Raw genomic sequence first — 19473 nt, 5'->3', positions numbered from 1 at the left:
CCTCCTAACTTCCGAAATCAAAATTGATTTTGTAAGCCAACATTCTGTTTGCTATTAGTTGCTCTTATCAGCATTCACTCTGAACAATTAGAGACATTCATAATGAGGTTTCTATTAAGGAATCATACGTTATAAAATTAAAGCAGGGAAAGAAAGGGCTTCTAGACAAATTAAAAGCAGGCACAGCATGCAAGGCAAACTTGGCCCCTGACATCAGAGGGACAGGAGAAACTATGCTGTTGCTCGCACTCAAGGGAGGCCAGGAAATGGGGTGAACATCACTAATAGCACAGTCCCTACAGGAGCATACATGGGGGGGGGGGGTACAAGAAACCTCTCAGCACAGGCCTGTTAAAGTCAAAGTTCAAGTTTGCTTCCTTCAAGCTACAGCCCACAAGATGCTTGTCCAGCAGAACAAGACCAGCTACATTATCCCCTTGAAGAATTCCAGCCCTCACATGACCTACACTTTTTGCAGTCAGCATAGAACTGAGCTCTGGCTTGAATAGGAACTGAATTCATTGTTTTTTCCTCATCTGAGCAAAAGCAGCACTTTTCAGGACACTTTAACAAGCCAAAAAAGCTTCATTTCACATTTTTTGACATAATATTTTTTTTCCTACATTCAACAAACAAGTGTGTCACAAGTAAAGAAAGTAAGTCAAATACAGCTCAGCTGCTTTGCTGCCCACACTGTTCCCAAGTAACTCCCATCTGTTTGCACTGGTGAGGCATCAGCCATTCACACACAGGCAGCCTTGCCTTCTCCTTGCTTGATTGAAAAGGAAAGGATTTCTTGTCTTTTTTTTTTCCCCGAGAGAAGCAATAACAATGGAATAATTTTAGCATGTAAGGTTGCTCCTATATATTCAGCCTGAGTGGGTCAGTCAATACAACAGCTGTAAGTAGGACGAGCTTAAATATTTTGAAAGCAGGATCAGGGCAGAGAGAAACACCTCTTGTATACAGTCAGGCATGTTCACTCAACAAGCAAAGTGGCAACAGTGCATGACATGGGGAGTAAAGATTATTTGTTTCTCTGCCAGATTTCTCTCCTCCTTCTTACTTGGAACTTCATAATTGTTTTCAAAAACATTCCAAAAAAAAAAAGAAAAAAGTAAGAGCCATTTAAATGAAATAACAGCATCCCGTGTATTCCTCAGAATAAGTCCTGGGAGTTACAGGTCTAGAAACAAGCACCTGAGACAGGAAATACAAAACGGCACAAAACTCAGACTTCTCTACAGGCAGACATTAACAGATTTGTGACGGCAGAATAATTATATCAGAAAACCATTCCAGTAGCAGTGCTTCTGCAGGCACAGAGCTCTGAAACAGAATTAAATAGAATTAAATTTTAATTCTGAAGTAATTCTACTTTGGACTGCCTCCCTTCCCCCCCCCCCATACTTCTTATTTTTATCCTCCTCAGCATCTTCAGCATTTCCTTCTCTGGATGATCTTGTAATGTTATACAATATTATGATTTTTTTTTTTTTTTTTAAACATACATGTTGAGTCTTCTTACCCTAGGTTCTGCAAGGCAAGTGACATAACCTGACCAGAACCTCTTTGTTCAGAACTCCTCACTATTTGAAAATATTATTATTAGACAGCACCAGAATAACCAGTTGTTGAAGCCTGCCTGTGAATGGGGCTATTTTAGCTCTTGCTCAAAAGTGTTTTCTCCACCACATAAAGGTCATAAGAAAAATATTTCAAACCAACGCCCCTGCACTTCAATATGAATTTGAGTTTCATTTTAATTACTGCTGTGCACTTAGAAGAGCTGAGCTTTTTGTTTTATTCCTTTTGTTTGTTCTTAGAAAGGCCAGGACAGCATATTCTCTATGAACATGGGCAACAAAGCATGGCATTTGGCCTGTGAATACCAAGCAGCAGCTACTGCTTGTACACATTTGAAGGAGGTCAGAATCAGTGTAGCTTCCTTAAGATACCAGGGCTACTTTGTCAAATCTGTAAACTCAAGACCTCAGCAGAACTACTAATGGGCTATTGAGCTTTCTGTTTACAGTTCACCAGTTTGACTCTTGCTCAGATTAAGGATTGAGAAATCAGTTCCCCTTGAGTGGTATTTGATGATCAAGACTTTTCAGCTATAACCCTACTAGTAGGCTTTGCACTGTGTTATGGGGTACAGCAGTAATCTTTTCTCTCTGCATTCCTATGTGCTCGTAATTAAGAGAGCCATTTAATTTTAAATGACTCCCATTGAGAAAGTTCTTGCTGTCACTCAGGATTCAGACTGAAAAGAGCCCAGCTTCAGCCCAGTGCAGAGCTGCAGCCAAAAGTCATGCCATTACATCATATGCCTTATTTACCAAAAATGAAAAATACATGCGAGCACTAAACACGCATTTGATAACACAAGAAAAATTAACTTACAGGTTGTATTGCTTGGCGGGGGTTTTAAACATACATTTCACTTTTAAACTATAAAACTCTTAGGACTAAAAATAATTTGCTTCAGAAGCAAATAAAGTAGAATTAAGTTCCAGAATCGAGCTGATATTCACAACCCTACTCATATGCCTTTTTTTATGTCATTATTTATTTCAAATTACGCACAACTCTAGAAGTGACAGATCACTGGTGTGACTGCATGGTTGATCTTCACCTCTATAAGGAAAACTAAAGAAAAAAAATAAAAAATAGGAAAAATCACACCATTTAGTGACCACCAGCTTTTCCACCTGTGCTTTCAGAAGACCTTTGCTAATAAAAGTTCTTCCAGAAGTCTCTAAAAATATTTTCTATTCCAGCAACATTTGTTTTACTGCTATTGGTATGCACAATGGGAAATTCCACACTACTTTTGAATTTTCAATTTTCTAATATGTGATCAGTATTTCTTTTTCATGAAAAGAAACCCTTCCTAGATAATGATTTTAGTTATCTATATGTTCCCTTGGTTATTCAGATTTAATGAAGCAGGTAAAACTGGTAATTTACTTGACATTATCAATTACCAACTACTACAAAGTACCGAACTGACAGTTTTAGAGAAGCAAATGTCATATCCTCACTGTGAAGTTTCAAAGGCAAGCATGGAGTCTACTATTTTGTAAAGCAAAACTAGAACTGTCTTTTTCCCTCACACACATCACAGCATCACAGTATTGCCTATAGTATATTTATCACAGCACCACAAAACAGGTAGCACAAGGCTTGTCCTGCTGACTAGCAAGCCAGGGCAACTAGTTGAGTTAGAACAGTAAGACAAACTTTCAGACATGCAAACTCTTCCACACCAGTGTGTCTAAAAGCTTATCTGATTATGGTCAGACTCCTAAAGGCATTGCCCTGTGACAAACCTTGTCTGGAAGTCATGGCCATGCCAAAATCCCACACTAAGAAGGAGTGTATTTAAGTCCAGAACCTGTACCTACAGTTAAAGATTAATCTCATTTGCCTCACAACACAAAAGGAAGAAAACAATGAAAAATTTCCCACATATTTTGCACAACTGAAATCCTAGAGTTAGACAAAAATCTTCTAAAACACATTTGTTCAAGAGTGCTTCTTAAATATTGAAGTTATATTGCTACTCCTGTCAAATTCAAGATGTCTCCTGTGTGTTCTCACTCAGTGCAGCTCAAGTACACCAGCTTCTCAGAACACATCAGTTAGTACCTCTTTGCACCATGCCCCTTGAAAGTTTCTTCAGGCAAGAGGTAGAAACTGAAATGTCTGAAATTTAGATATTGCAATTCCTGATCTTAGAACAGCCTATTCCAAGCTTAGGGTTGGATATTAGCACAGCATAGAAACACTTTAGGTACAGCACATCATGAAAAAAATTAATCAGGTAAAAACCCCCTCATTTTTTTATCAGCTCTTATTCTTGATACCATTATCCTGAATGCTTCAATATATAACACACTCCCTGATGCTGGTGCAAGGCAACAGATTCTCTGTATGGTGCCACAGCACATATAAACCCAAATGGGTTTTGTTCTTTATTTCCCCTGACTAAGTTTCTCAAGAAGCTGAATGACCTCTGAAGAGCTTCTAGCAACCCCAGTGTTAAAGCCTTTTCTCCAAGATGTTATTTCTCCAGGGAATTATTAGCAGGGAGGCATACAGGGGCACTTGGCAGTGCCAGAGGCACACACAAATGAACACCCACAAATAAATCAGATCAATAGTACATTCTGCCATGATCTAAACAAAAAAGGCTGTACATCTTTACCTGTATGTGGTTCCAACATAGTGTGGGAATTATGCCTCCACATCACCCACCTTGCTTTTTTTCCAACTTTGCCATACACCAAACCAATTCGACTTACTAATTTCATTTACTTTTTCACATTCCAAAAACCCTCACTGAGCACAAAGATGTTCCAATTACTTTCCACACTTCAAATCAAAACCCACCAGCAATCTTGACTGGTATTAAACTGGTAGGCAAGTTTAAAGCTCACGTTACCTGACATCAGTTTGGATGCTCCTACAGTCAGCATTTCCTATAGACTCACTGAGTCTTTGTCCAATACATGCTATTGTTTAAGAATGGTAGGAATTTGAAATTTCCCCACTTGGCCATTTTTATTACAGCTTACTGCCACAACCCTATCACTGTCCTAAGAGCACTAAAGATCTCCATGAAACACCATATTTGCTACTTTTACCTTCCACAAGTTAACGATAAGAAAGAAACACACAGAAGTTTGCATATGCCAAAGGCAGGGCAGTGAAGCATCAGAGAGCACAGACACACCTGCAGAACTATGAACACAGCGTGGGCAGTTCAGCATGGACACATGGACATGAAGGACAGGAGGGAAATCTGAAGAGAAAGCAGAAGTTAATTGATTGAGGCAATCCCACTTTGCAGAGGAGTTTGGAAAGCAATGGAAGGGCTGCAGAGATCTCCAACAAAACATCCTGTTAAGGAATTTGACCAGACACCATCCAACAATCAGCAAAGAGCATTATCATTTCCCCACAGAGGACTCACACTGGAAGATTTTCATGTTTGCTTTGTGCTACCATTTGGTAGTCACATTCATTCAGCATCTTTTAAATCCAAATTCACACAGAAATTGCATTATCATGACATCTAGAAGTTTCTGCCCATGTCCAGTCATTTATTAAGCAGATGATAATTGAAAAGAGGAGGTGTCCCCCTTCCCTTAAAATTGTTATATCTTAAGTGTAAGACAAGGGCAGCAAAATCAGTTTCTAGTTGTTGGTTGAATTAATAACCATGCTGTCTCCAGTGGTCATATTGCAAATGAAACACAATTTTCTTAGCCAGTGCTAATATTTCTAAAGAGCTGGGGAAAGATAAGTCTGTCCTGAATATAAAATTTGTTTTCAAGTGCAAAGTAAGCAGATGGGCTGGCTGGGTATCAGGAGAGCCATGTCACTCACTCAGTGGGTACTGTCCAGATAGCACATCAACACTTCTCCCAAGTTACACCCATCAGAACCCAATGCTTCAAACAGCAATTCAGAAAGTAAGATCTTAAATTACCTATAGTTGCTTATTTTGTTCATATTTTTGTCATTGCTTGTTCATTTGTAAAAGACTAGCCAGGCTGTCTGGGAACAGCTTGGCTGCATCATGGACTGAGAAACAGAGCCTGACTACCCTAGGAGAGTGCCCGGCAGTGTCAGTTTTAGACAGCAGATGGCCAGGAGCAGAGAGAGCTTCCAAGGACTCTGCATGCCAAAACTTCAGCAATTTTCCTTTTGTTAAGCAGCTTCCAGAAACACAAGGAGCTGAACCTCTTCACTCTGGCCAAGATTAAAATACAAGAGCATAGCAGAATCCCATAAAATACTACCACTTCCTAAAAATATTTAGGCTGCACAGTTTAAGCAGATACTGCATGACTGCAGTTTCTGCTCCAACATTGGCTAAAGAATTAGAGACACAGAAAACACAACTGCATTCTCAATGTGGAGGTATAACCAGACCAACAGCAAGATCTGGTTCTACCTCAAAGACACTCACTGATGTGAAACAGAACAACTGGTCTAAAATAAGGATTCACATCAAAAGCGTTTCAAGAACCTGTTGAAGATGCATGTGTTTCATATGTAATGACTAAAAAACAAGAAGTCAAAGTACCCTGAAATGCATACCAGACCTCCCTCTCATAAGCATTGGTCACTGCTATTTTAGTATCAAAAGAAGTTTTTCCAGTTGTCTACCTGACAGTGAGATAAGGAAATTCATACCTTTAAATTGTGACTCCTGCTCAGTTTTGTGATTAAAAAAACCAAACCCAACACAATAGCAACTGGATAGGACTAACACAGATTGCATAAAAATAAACAGTGATGTTGTTACTGCTGCTTTTGGACAGAAGCCAAGATGAAGGATTTGAACAACAGCATTTTGGTCCACAGTTTCAACTAGCACCACACAAAAAATGGATATGTGCAAAAAGACTTTCATCTTTTCATTTCAGTCTGCTATCTTAGAGAAACACAGACAAGACGGTAGAGGTGCAAGGCTTGTTCTGCCTCTGTTTTGTTGCAAGGTAAATTAGGTCTAAAATATACTTCACATAAGCATTTACTATCCTTAACTAGCCAGACTCTTTTGGGGAGGTTATTCGAATTCATCAGAGTAAGACAAGATAAACAAGATCCATGCCACAAGGATTTGGGTTTGAAAATCTGTACAGGCCCTTTTTTCCCCCATCCTCTTAACAGTTTTACAGGAAAGTTATAAAAATGAAAAATGAAACCCAGAAGACTTACCCACAGATTTCAAGAAGCTTCTACAAGCTTGTGGTGAAACAAGGTTCTGACAGTGTGGCATAACAGAAAGCTTTATTTACTCCATCTACCCCAAACCCATTGACAGGTCAGTGGCCTGCAACTGCAAGTTACAAGCTTGCAGTAAGCTGCTGTGTCACAGCAGCTCTGCTCCTCCAGCATTCACCACTTTTTATTTAGCCAGCAGCCTCAGCTAGAGAGCTTCACTAAGTATACAGCTGGGTTTGAAGATTCAACTTCCAAAGGTACATGCCGCACTGAAACAAGTCCAATCCAAACTGACATGTTCTTCGAGAGTTATTTCCAGATACAGCTTCTCTCAAATTTGCTGTCCTTCCTCAGAAAGAAGCCAAGTTGCCTTCATTTCTGTGTCCTGTTATAGCAGCCATCTGTCAAGCAAGCATTTTAGTTCAAAATAATAGAAGCACAGTAAAGCAGGGATTCTCTCCAACCCTCATCTACAAACAGCTCTTCCAAAAAAAAAATTAAAAAACAAACAAACAAAAAAGACAACAAAAAGAACAACATACCACCCACCTGCTTGAATATCAAATTGGTTCAAATGTTTAAGAGCTATGACTAGAAACAGTACTTCAAAGTGGGAAAAATACTGCTCCAGTTTAAACTGCAAAAAGAAACTTGTAAAGGCCAAACAGGTACACATTTGGCCAGGTGTTCAGAGTTTTTGCAAAATTCAGCATTTCCAAGTACCACTGTAAGAAGTGGCAAAGGACTTCCTCTGAATGTCACTTAACATTTTCAACCCAAGCATTACTTAACAGGATTCTCCCTCATTTAGTCTCTCTGCAGTTGTCTTAAAACAAATAGCTGGTTCAAGTGAGCAACAGCACCTCTTCTGGTGTGAACCTACCGGAGACTAACAGCTACAAAGTCTTTCCCTTCCTATTCTTGCGATTAAGTGAAAATGTGCAAAATGAGACTCAAACTCCTACACACAATAGGCTTCTGTCCTTGATGCCCTGCAGATCCTGAGACATGGAAAGGATGATTGGTATTAAGAGGTCTTAAAGAGCACAAGCAAAGAGCAAAAAATAAAGAAAAAACATGCAAACATGATTTGTCTGCAGAGCACACAGCGCCCAAGTCCATGGCAGCTCACCAATTCACATAGCTCATCCTTTGAGAACTCACCTAAAATAACTGAAGGCTTACATGATGTTAAATGTATCTACAGCACGAATCCTTATTGCTGAGAGGATATATTTTGCCACCACAGGCATAAATGTTTCTGTGTTCCTCCTGTCATGTTGGACTGATGAGGAGTTGCTCTGATCTGCTCAATGACCTTCACGGAAGAACCCTAACGCTGAATTGCATGGGGGAATTAGCATTTAGTTGCAAGCAGTGCATCTGCAAAGGAAAAATTTCTTTAAAAAATAATTATGATAATTTAAAATAATCAGTAGTTCTGAGGAAACTTTTTTCTGAGTAACAAGATGGCGTGTGAGCCAGTAGTGGAGTTCAGCAGCAAGACTTGGTCCTGACAGTTACCAATCCACCTGCCTTGCACCAGGCAAGGTTGAGGAGCTCAAGCAGCAAAGAACAGGAAAAAGGTTTTCAAATGTTTGGCCAATAGATTTGTACTGAGCAAAATACACTTGCTCCCACTGCAAGCACAACTCCCACAGACATAAAATACACAGTCTCATTTTTTTCCTCCTGTATTCAGCAGTGTGTTTAACCTTGGAGCTGTCAAGCTCCATCATGAATAATGAGCCATGACAACATTCCAAGTGATCCTTGGAGAACAGACCAATTTTTCCTATATGCTATGCAAGGCAAAATGCTTATATTCCCATGGTACAGTACCTGCTTTGAAAATATACAGTAATGTGGCCATCAAGAGGAGACCACAAGTAAATACAGAAGAAAAAAAAAAAAAATCACTTATTTCCTGATATTTCAGCACCTAAAAACAGCAAGAGCAATAAAACACATAACATCCTAATGGTTCCTCTTTAAAATTACACTGGGACTGAGCATATTTGTCTCACTGAATATGCATTTCACACAAGCATTTCACAGGCAAGGAACATCTGCATTTGAAACAACCCACGACAGTTACAGCACGCAGAGAGAACACCCTGCAGGTTTCACAGCACCGTGACCTCTAGCACATAAGCCCCAATGTGGGACACGGGGGTGGCCTCCACACCAAGCAGCCTCCAAGGCTCTCGGAACAAACACAGCCCCCACCCCACACACATGGCACTGCCAGAAAGTGTAGGGAAAAACGTAGTTATCCGAATGACTGAAGCTCCTCTACACCAACACCCTAACCATGCCAAGGTGGGTCTTTCAGAAAGCACAGCACAGGTAATCAAGCAATGCCAAGAGTCATGTCTGCTGTGCACTTCTCAAGCCCAAGGGGAGGAGGAAGACAAAGAAAATAGATTCACCTAAAGAAAGGAAAAACTAGGAAGAACAAGCTGAAGACTTAAACAGGCATTCCCTTGTCTCTTAAACAACAATGGAGGGTTGTGGCTACCCTTAAAAAAAAAAAATCATCCCTCATTCAGGAAATAAATGCTAATTCATTAACTTTAACCTGGCACTCACCATGTTCTCTAACAGCTCGAGCAGCATGCATTTGTTCTGTATTTCTTCAAGGGGGAAAAACAAAGATATCCTTATTCCATAACTGTTTGCAACAAGATATTTGTCCATAGCTTTGCAGGGGAAAAAGCTTGCCTTTATTTCTGTGACATGTCCTAGACTTGTTGCCACAACTGAAAACACAGTGCATCCTTTTTCCCCTCTCTGTAGGGACACCACTTTACTTGTAATTCAGTTTCAATTATTACCTTGAACTACAGGAGCTTTCAAAAAGCTCTGTAGAGCAGGAAAGCGACAATGTCAAACCTGTGATGCTTACCTTTCCTTAAGGTATGAAGTTTGCAGCATCAGACAGCAGAAACCAGTTCTGAGCACTTAGAGGAGTTTCAAGTGCTAACACATCTCCCTCCCACCAAGAGGCCTTCCCTGCAAGACTAGATGACTCTTAAAGAGCTGGAGTCAGAAAATCACTTCAGTTTCTTGACTATAGTTGAAGCTGGAGAGGAGACTCTACCACCAAAGCAGTAGTTACACATGATAATGTATTTATTGCCAATTTAATTTTCCCTTTGGGAGTCTAGCCACACATACCCCTCCTCCACTTGCTCTCCCTCCCCTCTACTCGCCTCTTCCATGTCCAGGGCATTTTACAGCTATTCTCATCAAACTAGAACTATCCTTCCCCTGCAGCACTTCCAAATGAGCAAGACCTGTGTTGTCACCACGCACAGCACTACCATCATCTCTGGTTCAAAACAGTTCTGCCCTTAACAGAGGGCTCACTCTATACTCAAAGTAATTTCCCAAATTACAGGATCAGTAATTTTCTTTCGAGAATTATAGTTAAAATGTCCTCAGCCCTCCCCATGCACCACATCCACTTCTCCCACCTCCTGATAATACACTGGGCATAAATGGCCCCACATCATGGCTCTGCACATGCAGCAATTCCATTCCCTGCTAGCAATATTTGGCAATAAGATTTCTTCAGAGAAGGCTAATTACAGATTTCACTTGAACAGAAATTGGTACTGGGCCTATTTGTAAGCTCTTTAACAAGCTTACAAACTTCATGCCAGGGAAGACTTTGTTCTCCACCAGGAGCAGCAACATAGCTCTAAAAGCAAAGGTGGAAAGCTTTGCCACTGCAAGATGAGGAAGGAAGGTCACAGCTCTGATTCTTCTTGCAGCACTGCACCTTCTCCAGGCAAGTCTTACCTTGAAGATACACTGCCTGGGTTTCACAGAAGGAAAACTAAGGAAGCCAGTTCAGCTACCATGAAAACAATGAAAAGCAGTCACAAAAGAAACCCCAGTTGATAGTTCTATCAGAAGTGGAACAAAGACCAGTATGACAGAAAGCAGGTCAAGAACTCAAAAGCTAGGAATTGATAAAATTAAAGATGCCTGGTCACATGCACGCATGAAGCGTGTCATTTTCTGAGAACAGTGTCAAGATGGACTTCTAGTTTTCAAAGGGATGGGAGAACCCAAGTCAAAGTCTCTCAGGCACCTCAGCATCTAGTTCCATACCAGGACAAATGTTTTCTGTGTATGTCAGACTTCATACACAAAACAGAAATCCTACACCTGTGGATTCTCCTTACCACTTTTCCTCTCTGTGCCCACAACACCTAGTGAAATAACATTTCAGCCAGACTACTTTTCTGAGGGGAATTAATGCAAGATTCTGCAAACCACCCTCTGTGCTAACCCTGCTTGATAACTAGGGTGGAATTGAAAAGGGTAAAAGGATAAAGTGATGGTCAACAGGAGGCTGGGCCTTATTTAAGGGTAGAAGACTAGTGCCCAGGAATTCTACATAAGAGCTTTCTGGGCAAGATTCAACACAAGTCATTATTTTTCCCTGTGGTCAACGACTATATGGCATCACATGGAGATGTCACACCTGATACACTGAAATACTGCTGTCAGACTGGCTGACTGCCTAGACAGCCCAGCTGGAATCTGTGGTAACTATGCACACCGAGTACACAGCTGTTGGGAAGTCTCCAACTGTGAGCTCAGCCCACAGGCATTTAAAAAAGAAGAGTTATGAGTGTTACACATGTAAAGCACATGCATCAATAATGTCTATTTGACAGAGATTAAACCCATAAGTATCTACTACATCCTCAGATTTTAACATACCTAAAGGTTTTCCCCTTTAGGAGATGCCTCACTAAAAGAATGACTTGTGACAGTAGCAGACTCTTCTCCTATATACAGGCAGGCCTTTAAGAGGCCAACACTCTTGCAAAAGCACTACACACTAACACCCTAGACATTATTAAAACACATTTTCATCATCTTGGAGACATCTTTGGGGGCAAGAAAACAGAGTCATGGTACAACTGCAGAGCATCACACATTTATATGGAGAGGCAAACCACAAGTCTGACCACTGCCCAATTCCTAAAAGCAGAGAATAGAAAAGTGGCAGGAAAGGAGTTATCTTTTTCCACCCTTATTCTCTGAAGTAACCATGCAGATTTTAATGAAACATTTGCAGGCTCTTCCCACTGAAGATAGATCTAGCAGGAAGAATTTAACTTAGAACCTCAAGATTATCAAAATATGAGTACCTGAACATAAGAAACCCAATGTGTGTTAAAAGATGCTCTAATTATTAATGTGCACACACACAAAGCTTATCAGAAGTGCCAAGGCATTTGAAAGAAAAAGCAGTATTCAAAGATAGGTATTTGCCAGCAGCTGTATCACCACCATATTCTCTAGCTGATTTTGATTGAACTCAGTGGACTTCAACTTAATCCTACAGGACAGTATCATTCACTTCTGTAATAGCTACTGACCTTATTTCTATGAGCCCTGTTGTAGGGTCATGACTAAATGTGACAAGCAGCAAATCTCACTCTGTCAGCAGCCAGTGCCTGTCCTTTCTCCTTTTGAAGCTTCCACTCATTTCTGCAGGTTTTTTTTTTTTTTTCCAGTCATGCTGCTTCAAAACAGCTGATCCAGATGGTAGGTACTTGGATTTCAACCTCCCCACATGGTGATGTGGCTCAAGAAAATAAAAACTGTTGCTACCTGCTGCTGACCTACTTTAATTTCTTTCCTGCCATACAACAGAGTAAACAATACAGTTCATTGAACTAGTTTTCCACACCTACTCACTGCTATGTAGGAAATGTAAAATAAAACTAATAGAGGACGAAGGAAAGAAAAAAAAAGCAGCATGATCCAGTGGAAAGTAGGGAGGAGCAATTCTCACCTCTATCATAGTCATCTTCCTCTATTGCTTTTTCCTGAAGCCTCTGAAGCCGTAAGATCAAGGATTTTAACTATGCAAAGAAAAAAAAGTTAGTTATGATGAAGCTGCATTTAAAAATATGTAGGCTATTAACCTCCACATAATAGAAATTTAATTGATTACTACATCACTACAATGGCCAAATTTTGATAGTAAATCCCAGTATTTAAACAGACAGACCTATTTGGAAGTCAGCTGAACTGCAGCTACGTGAGCCAAGCATGGCTTTAGTCCAAACACATACAGAGAATAACAAATGGGGTATCTCTTGAAAAGCAAAGGAGATCGTGCAATCGCAGGATATTTTTCACCCTTTGAATAAATGAAAGTATGATTATTAAAGGATTCTATCAGCATGACATCTACTTCTGATCACATTGTACTCAACAGTGTGTTCCCAAGCTCATTCTGACAATTTTTTACCTGAGTTTTGCAGAGAACAAATATAAAATTTCCATATGCAAATCACATTTTATTCTGTAAATAGAAACGCAGTATGAATACTTTGGAACAGGTATACTCATGTTATGGGTCAGAAAAGAGTGTTCAAATGCAGCCAAAATGTTTCATTAAAATACAATTTAGGGTCATCTACATAATGTTGATATTTGCATTTTTGCAATGCAAATGCTAGATGAGGGGAAAAAGCAGAACACCAAGAATACACGAACCAAATAGAGTGCTCTCTCACATTCCAAAAGAAACTTACCATAATAAAGTCTTATTTCAAAAGTGAATGCTTCTCTTCGTTAATATCAAGAGTCTGGACCAAAGTTCTAAATTTACTAAAAATTTGTAAGGCCTTTACAAGTTTTTGCTGTTAAAAGAAATGGGCTAGAAGGTAGGTTTACTCCTCTCCTCATTGCCATGACAGCCACAGCCTAACTCAGCTGCAGTTACAAGACTGGAATGTGTTTCTTATTAAAATTATGCATGACCTGTACCAAACAAGCCACTATCAGCCCTGAAAAAGGTGAGCCTGGAGAAAGAAGCAGCGTACATTCTCAAAGTCCAAAGCCTGAAAGTGCTTGTGAGAGCATTAAAAATCCATACTTCATCCTGCACTTACAAAAGATTGCTCTTTTCTCTGAAGCTCTTTCATATTCAGTCCCCATATTTAAACTCTAAATTGCATAGAGAAAAATAGGTACAGCCAGTCAACAACTTAATAGAAGCACTCAGTTATCAAAACTGTACATCAACACACAAATCAGACAATCAACAAACAAACCTTTAAATTCAGGATATCCCTCTAAACATGGTATGTGAAAGTGGACTAGTAAGAAAAGAACTAAAAAACAAAGCTGGAAAAGTATCCAAAAATGTTTGATTAATAATAGGCTATAGGATGCATACATTCCCATTCCCTCTGCACTTTACTTTATTTTGGTTTTCACTTCCTGAAACTCCAATCTTTTTTCTCTGAGGCTGGTGAGGAATGCAAATGATACTGAAGGGAGGAGCTCTGAATCCCCACCGTAAATTATTGTCTGTGTTTTATGCCTGACTTTTTATAGAGTTTTAAAGCAGTCTGCAGTAGGAATGATTCAAGTGACACTTTTTTCATATACATGATGTATAACAACCATCTATAGCGAGAGTACAGCTTTGCTGCTGCTGGCAGTGTTTATTCCATCATGCACCACAGTGGCAGGTCATTTAAAGTCTGCTTGGGTGCCACAGCCCAGGCACGCCCACGGCAAACTGACTGATGCTGCCACTGTAAAGTGCTTTCCATTTGCAGGCTGGGGAGACATTTGGAGCTCAACTAATCAAAGACCTGCTTCTGCTTCAGTGTGGCATGTCCTATACATGTACCAGATGAAGATCACTTTTTAAGTACAGACAAAGCATAATTTTAACAACTTTGGTATTGTCTCCTTTTCTCGACTACTGTTGCCTTTGTTCCTTTCTGAAAACTTTGAGACTTCCTCATTATCATTACAATAGGAAGGTGCTTCAAATTAAACATATACAACTGGCTAACCAAGGGCAAAGACATCTGAGGGCCCAAATCCCCAATTCTCCATTCAATGAATTAATGAATACAGAAATTAAAGATAGAAATGTTTCTTTTGTGCCTATCAAATAAGCAATACTGAAAAGAAAGAAAAATCATTTCCTATTTTGATTGTATTATATTATATATTCCCAAATTTGCAGTGAATTAATTTCCCAAAACATCCCAGACTATGTGCACATTGCAATTCCAGGCATGAAACCAAAGAAACTGCTCCTTGTCAATGGGTGTGAAGTCTGTAAATACGAGAACCTAGTTTGAGTTCTACACACATCATCTATGAAAAGAAAGTATTAGAGAGCATCATAAGACCAGGTCAAATGTCATGGTAAGCAAAGAAAGAATAAATGGTTCTCAGCCTTCTGTCTTACCCAGACAGCAGGTTTGTGCAAAGTCTCCCCAAAGATCTGAGTTTCTGAAAGGCAACCAAGAAACTCAGGCACTAGTGAGACAATTAAAATAAAATATTTTAAAAAAAAATCCAACAAAAAAACTCCAACAAAACCCCCACTACCCACACAGTGCACCTTGAACCAATGAGTGAAATCCATTGTGTCCATATTAGTCTCCAGATTACTGTTTCCTGTGTGCACAATAAAGCCAACACTTGGCTCCTTTGATCAGGTAAGCTCAGAATGGTTTCCTCCAATGCCCACCCTACTATCATAAAAATATAACACAGCTATCCTTCTTAAAGTTTCCCCACACCTCTCCTATAAAGAACACAGTGAATGACACTGCCTGTAGATGTTGTAGGTATAAATATGGGTATATACATATATGCAAAAAGACTTCTGACTCACCAGCCCACTACTGCTCTGGAGTGGAAGGGGAAAAGCAAAAAGGTTCAGTTCCCACATGGAGACAGGGACTTGACCCCCATTTTTCTTCATATGGGGAGAGCACCTATTAGATTACACACTACTTTCACAAAGTTGACTAATTCCTAAAAATCTTTGGCTCAACTTAAATATTTCCATTTTAAAAGTTTAGTGTTGTTAAATCATGATACTTCAAGAAAAGAGTTCTTACCACACCCCAATTTTATACTACGCATACCCCAAACTGCAGACAAAACAGCCACCTGTGAAAAGAAATGGTGCTTACTGAAGTCAGAAACTGCTGTGTGATGTTAGAAATGAGAGGATCAAAGTTCCAGTAGAACATAGAATAGGGTACTGCAACAATATCACCTATTTTTAAAGGACCAAACAAAACCTGTTCTCTCATTTTTATCATGCAGAACACTACTGTAAAACTCTGAACAAAGGCCACAAAAGCCAGTAATATCTGGACTCCTACATAACCTTTGATTTTAGCACTACAAATAAAAATATTTTGAGGAAGAGGAATCAAAAACAAAGTGAGATTACTGACCTTTAACGTACTGCGGTTGCCAAGCAAGCAATCCTGTAGCACTGGTTCATATTTTTTCATCAAAGTATCCCAGTTATGGTCACTAAAGCTACTCTCATATCCTGAGGTGACAGAAGAGCCAGCAGATGCTGCATCTGAGGAATCTGTAGAATATGAAAATGTTGCATCTATATCCGAGAGAAAGACAGTCTCACAGTCCTGTAATTTATCATTGACTGGGCTCTCATGTTCATGCCGCAAATCCTCACTGGACCTGGAGAAGCAACACAAATCTCCCAAGTGCTCACGAGTTTGTGCCATCTCTTCTGGCTTCTGCAGATTTCCTGTGGTTTTGGGATGCAGAACGATTTCAGCTTCCTCAATAGATTTGCCTTCAACATCATTTATTTCGGAGGCCGACTTCAGGGAGAGCTGTATGAAGCTGAAACTTGAACTAAAGCTATCATGTGCACCAGCAGAATGAGAAATACCATCTCTGTTTTGATATTCACAGTTGTTATTCACTTTTGTCTGATCCAAAGCATACATGTTTGAGGGCTTGCTCACTTTAGTGCTGTGGCTTTTCTGCCATGTACAGCACACGGCAGAAGCATCTCCTTTGCCTGTTGTGGCAGCAGGGCAAACCCCTATCCCTGTGCTATCCGACCGTGGACTATTGCAACATGAAAGATTTTCGGGGCATCCTGGCGTATTTCCAGTAGTGGCCAGTGGTGTTACCCCATTAGCAGGAGCTACGGCACTACTCACTGCACTACAGCGCAGGAATTCCACGCTATTTTGGCACTGCCAGTGCCGAGAGCAGTTCTCGGAGCCTCCACAGTGCTGCCTGCCGTGCTGGAGCTCTGCTGGGCTCAACCCTGTGCAGGCACCCAGGGACTGAAACTCGATCTGTCGCTGAGCTTCTGGCCTCATGTATCCAGGTCTTTTTGCCAGCTTCTTTTTACGAAGAGAGCCCACCGGCATTAATTGCTGGCGATCATCTGTAGGAGGGAGAAAAAGTCAGTGTTTCTGCAGTTTTCCAGGCTTAACATACTGTAGCATCTGAAAATAGTTGTTTCTGAAATTTCAAGCAGCACATCGTTTTCAATTTCAACAAAACACAGACACTGCCCATACTGCAGATAGAGAACACTGTGTGTATCCATTCACTTTCTGAAGACTTTGCACCTGTTTTTAAGTGAACTCACTAACAAGCTCCTCCATCAGGACACAAACCTGGGTACAATGAATCACATCATCTTCCTTATTCACAGTATCACTCTGCTTTTCCATTCTCAACTTGCTTAGCAGCACACCGAAGCAAAAACTTGCTTTAAGTTTCTCTGATCCAAAATTATTTCACTTACAAGCACATCTAAGATAGGACTGAATCTGCATCCAAAAAGGTGAGAACCACGATCACAAAGAAATTTTGTTCATAACCTTGTTGCTGCCGTGTGTTCAATTGCTTGTGTTCATGTTTAAACACTCTGAGTAGCAAGTGGTTCAGGTTCTGCTGCCATAACAGAAGCAACTGTAACACCCTGTGGTTGCAGATGTTGGTCTAATGAGATATTGTACAAGTTGTCATTTAGATTTATGGTTCTACCTATTGTCCAAAATGTAAAGTTAAAGCTTTGCCGAAGTTAAAGTTAAACCACCAATCCTAGAAAACTAGTAATTCGCAACATTATTGAAGTATTAATATCATTATCAAGCAGCCTCTGCTCAGTAACTTATAATTTCCTTATACATACCTTGCTTACATAGATGAAAAGATAAATTTGCTGTTTGCAGAGAACGGGAAAATAAACAAACCAACCCAAACCCGAACAAGATAAAAGATCACAGTAAACATTAAAAGTGGGAGATCAGAATGTAATGACTGTATTTTCTGTATATTTTAATATAAGTATTATTGGTAAAAGATTATGTGGTGACTACTTCGATTTTCTCATGGATTTACTGCTAGTTAAAAGGTATTCCATTTGTTTGTCCTGCACAATGGGAATCAATGGGAATACAAGCCCTGCACTATCATCCATTCCATAACACAAAAAGATATTGACTGGACCTATTTGCCAGAACCACCCTTCAAGAGAATCTGATGCCTCGCTGAATTATGCCCTCTGTTAGCTGCCCTCTACTCACTGAAACAGAATCAATTGGGTGTTAGAAATATTCATATCACCCACACAGAGCTCTTCCAAAAACACAAGTTTCCGATCTTTTTCTTTACATTTAACACTCCTCTCTAACCACAACCCTTTGTCAGTTTTTACATTGATAGATATGCACATAGATATGCACATCCTCAGCAGCTCCTAACACAGGCCTCACACGCACCTCAGCACCTCACTACGATGACATCCTGTACAAGAATTTAAGCACTGAAACTTCCCAGGAGAATTTTCCTAACATTCATTACATTCTCTCCAAATAACCTTCAACAAAAGCAAATTATACATTTTCCATATACTAGAATAGTGGCACATCTCACCATGGGACTGCAGTTAAGCTTCTGTATTCTGCTTCCTATCACCATAAATTAGAATATCCCAGCAGTCTCTTACATTCTCTTTTGTCTGAGGAAAAAAAGCATCACAGAAATCAGAAGTAAAAAAGGTCATGGAGTCCATCAGCCTGTCTACTATAAAAAGACAGTGAAATGCTGTACTGGGAATAATTTAATAGAAGAACAACAAACAGGAATCAGTCTCAGAGCAAGGGAACAAAAACTGAACAAAACATTCTTTAAAATTTAATTCTTTTATTTTATATACAAAACAATGGCCTAAATTTGACTTCAGCAGAAGAAATCAGTCATGCATAAAAAAGTCATTCTAAGGCTGCATATAGTCCATGGCCATTTAAAAAGGCCTGTCACAGGCCTCGTCTGTAAAAACACAAAAGGTTCTCTGGTTTAATTAACATCAGTTTAAAATTGATCTCACTAAATCACTATGAATTTCTGAAGTAGACAGATAATTACAGCTCTTTAAACACCAAATTTAAACTAAGCTAATGTAAATAAGGTTTAAATTGGTCAAAGTATTAGATAGTCACACCAAGGGAACTGGATGCAATTCTAAAAATTATTGGAGCCAAAGGGGTACAGTTCCAGTATCCTGAATGAGATCACACACAGCCCACACATCTCTGTGCTCCTCACAAGGTTCACAGGTAACCTTCTAGACAGGTTTGGTATTCAGTTCCTTCATGGACTCCAGGTCTGTCTCCCGGTGAGTCCAGCAGCACAGATCGCTCCCCTGGACACCAGAACAGAGCACTGCCTCAGTTACACTCAGGATGATAGTTAGGCCAAGCCATGAGCCATCCAGAGGATGCTGCAAGGACAGAGCTGCAGGTCCTTCACCCCAGTGTGGCTGCCCCTGAGAGCAAGGCAGAGTGGACAGAGACAGAGCTGGGACCAACATTAACACACACTCACACCTTCCCCAAAGGATAAGAGAGGCCCCAGCCTGATCCC

At 40.0% G+C, this 19473-nt stretch overlaps 1 protein-coding gene across 1 annotated transcript in view; it reads right to left on the bottom strand.

The window, feature by feature from the left end:
• The window catches only part of DISC1 (DISC1 scaffold protein), a 191732-nt gene that overhangs the window by 156039 nt on the left and 16220 nt on the right, over positions 1 to 19473 (bottom strand). Inside the window, 2 exon segments of the mRNA XM_069010268.1 lie at positions 12569 to 12638; positions 16005 to 16984. Of these exon segments, the coding sequence (XP_068866369.1) occupies positions 12569 to 12638; positions 16005 to 16984 (1050 nt within the window).

This window comes from Aphelocoma coerulescens, chromosome 3 (genome assembly GCF_041296385.1).
Source record: "Aphelocoma coerulescens isolate FSJ_1873_10779 chromosome 3, UR_Acoe_1.0, whole genome shotgun sequence".
In the NCBI taxonomy this organism is placed as follows: domain Eukaryota; kingdom Metazoa; phylum Chordata; class Aves; order Passeriformes; family Corvidae; genus Aphelocoma; species Aphelocoma coerulescens.
This window is presented reverse-complemented; position numbering and strand designations above follow the sequence as displayed.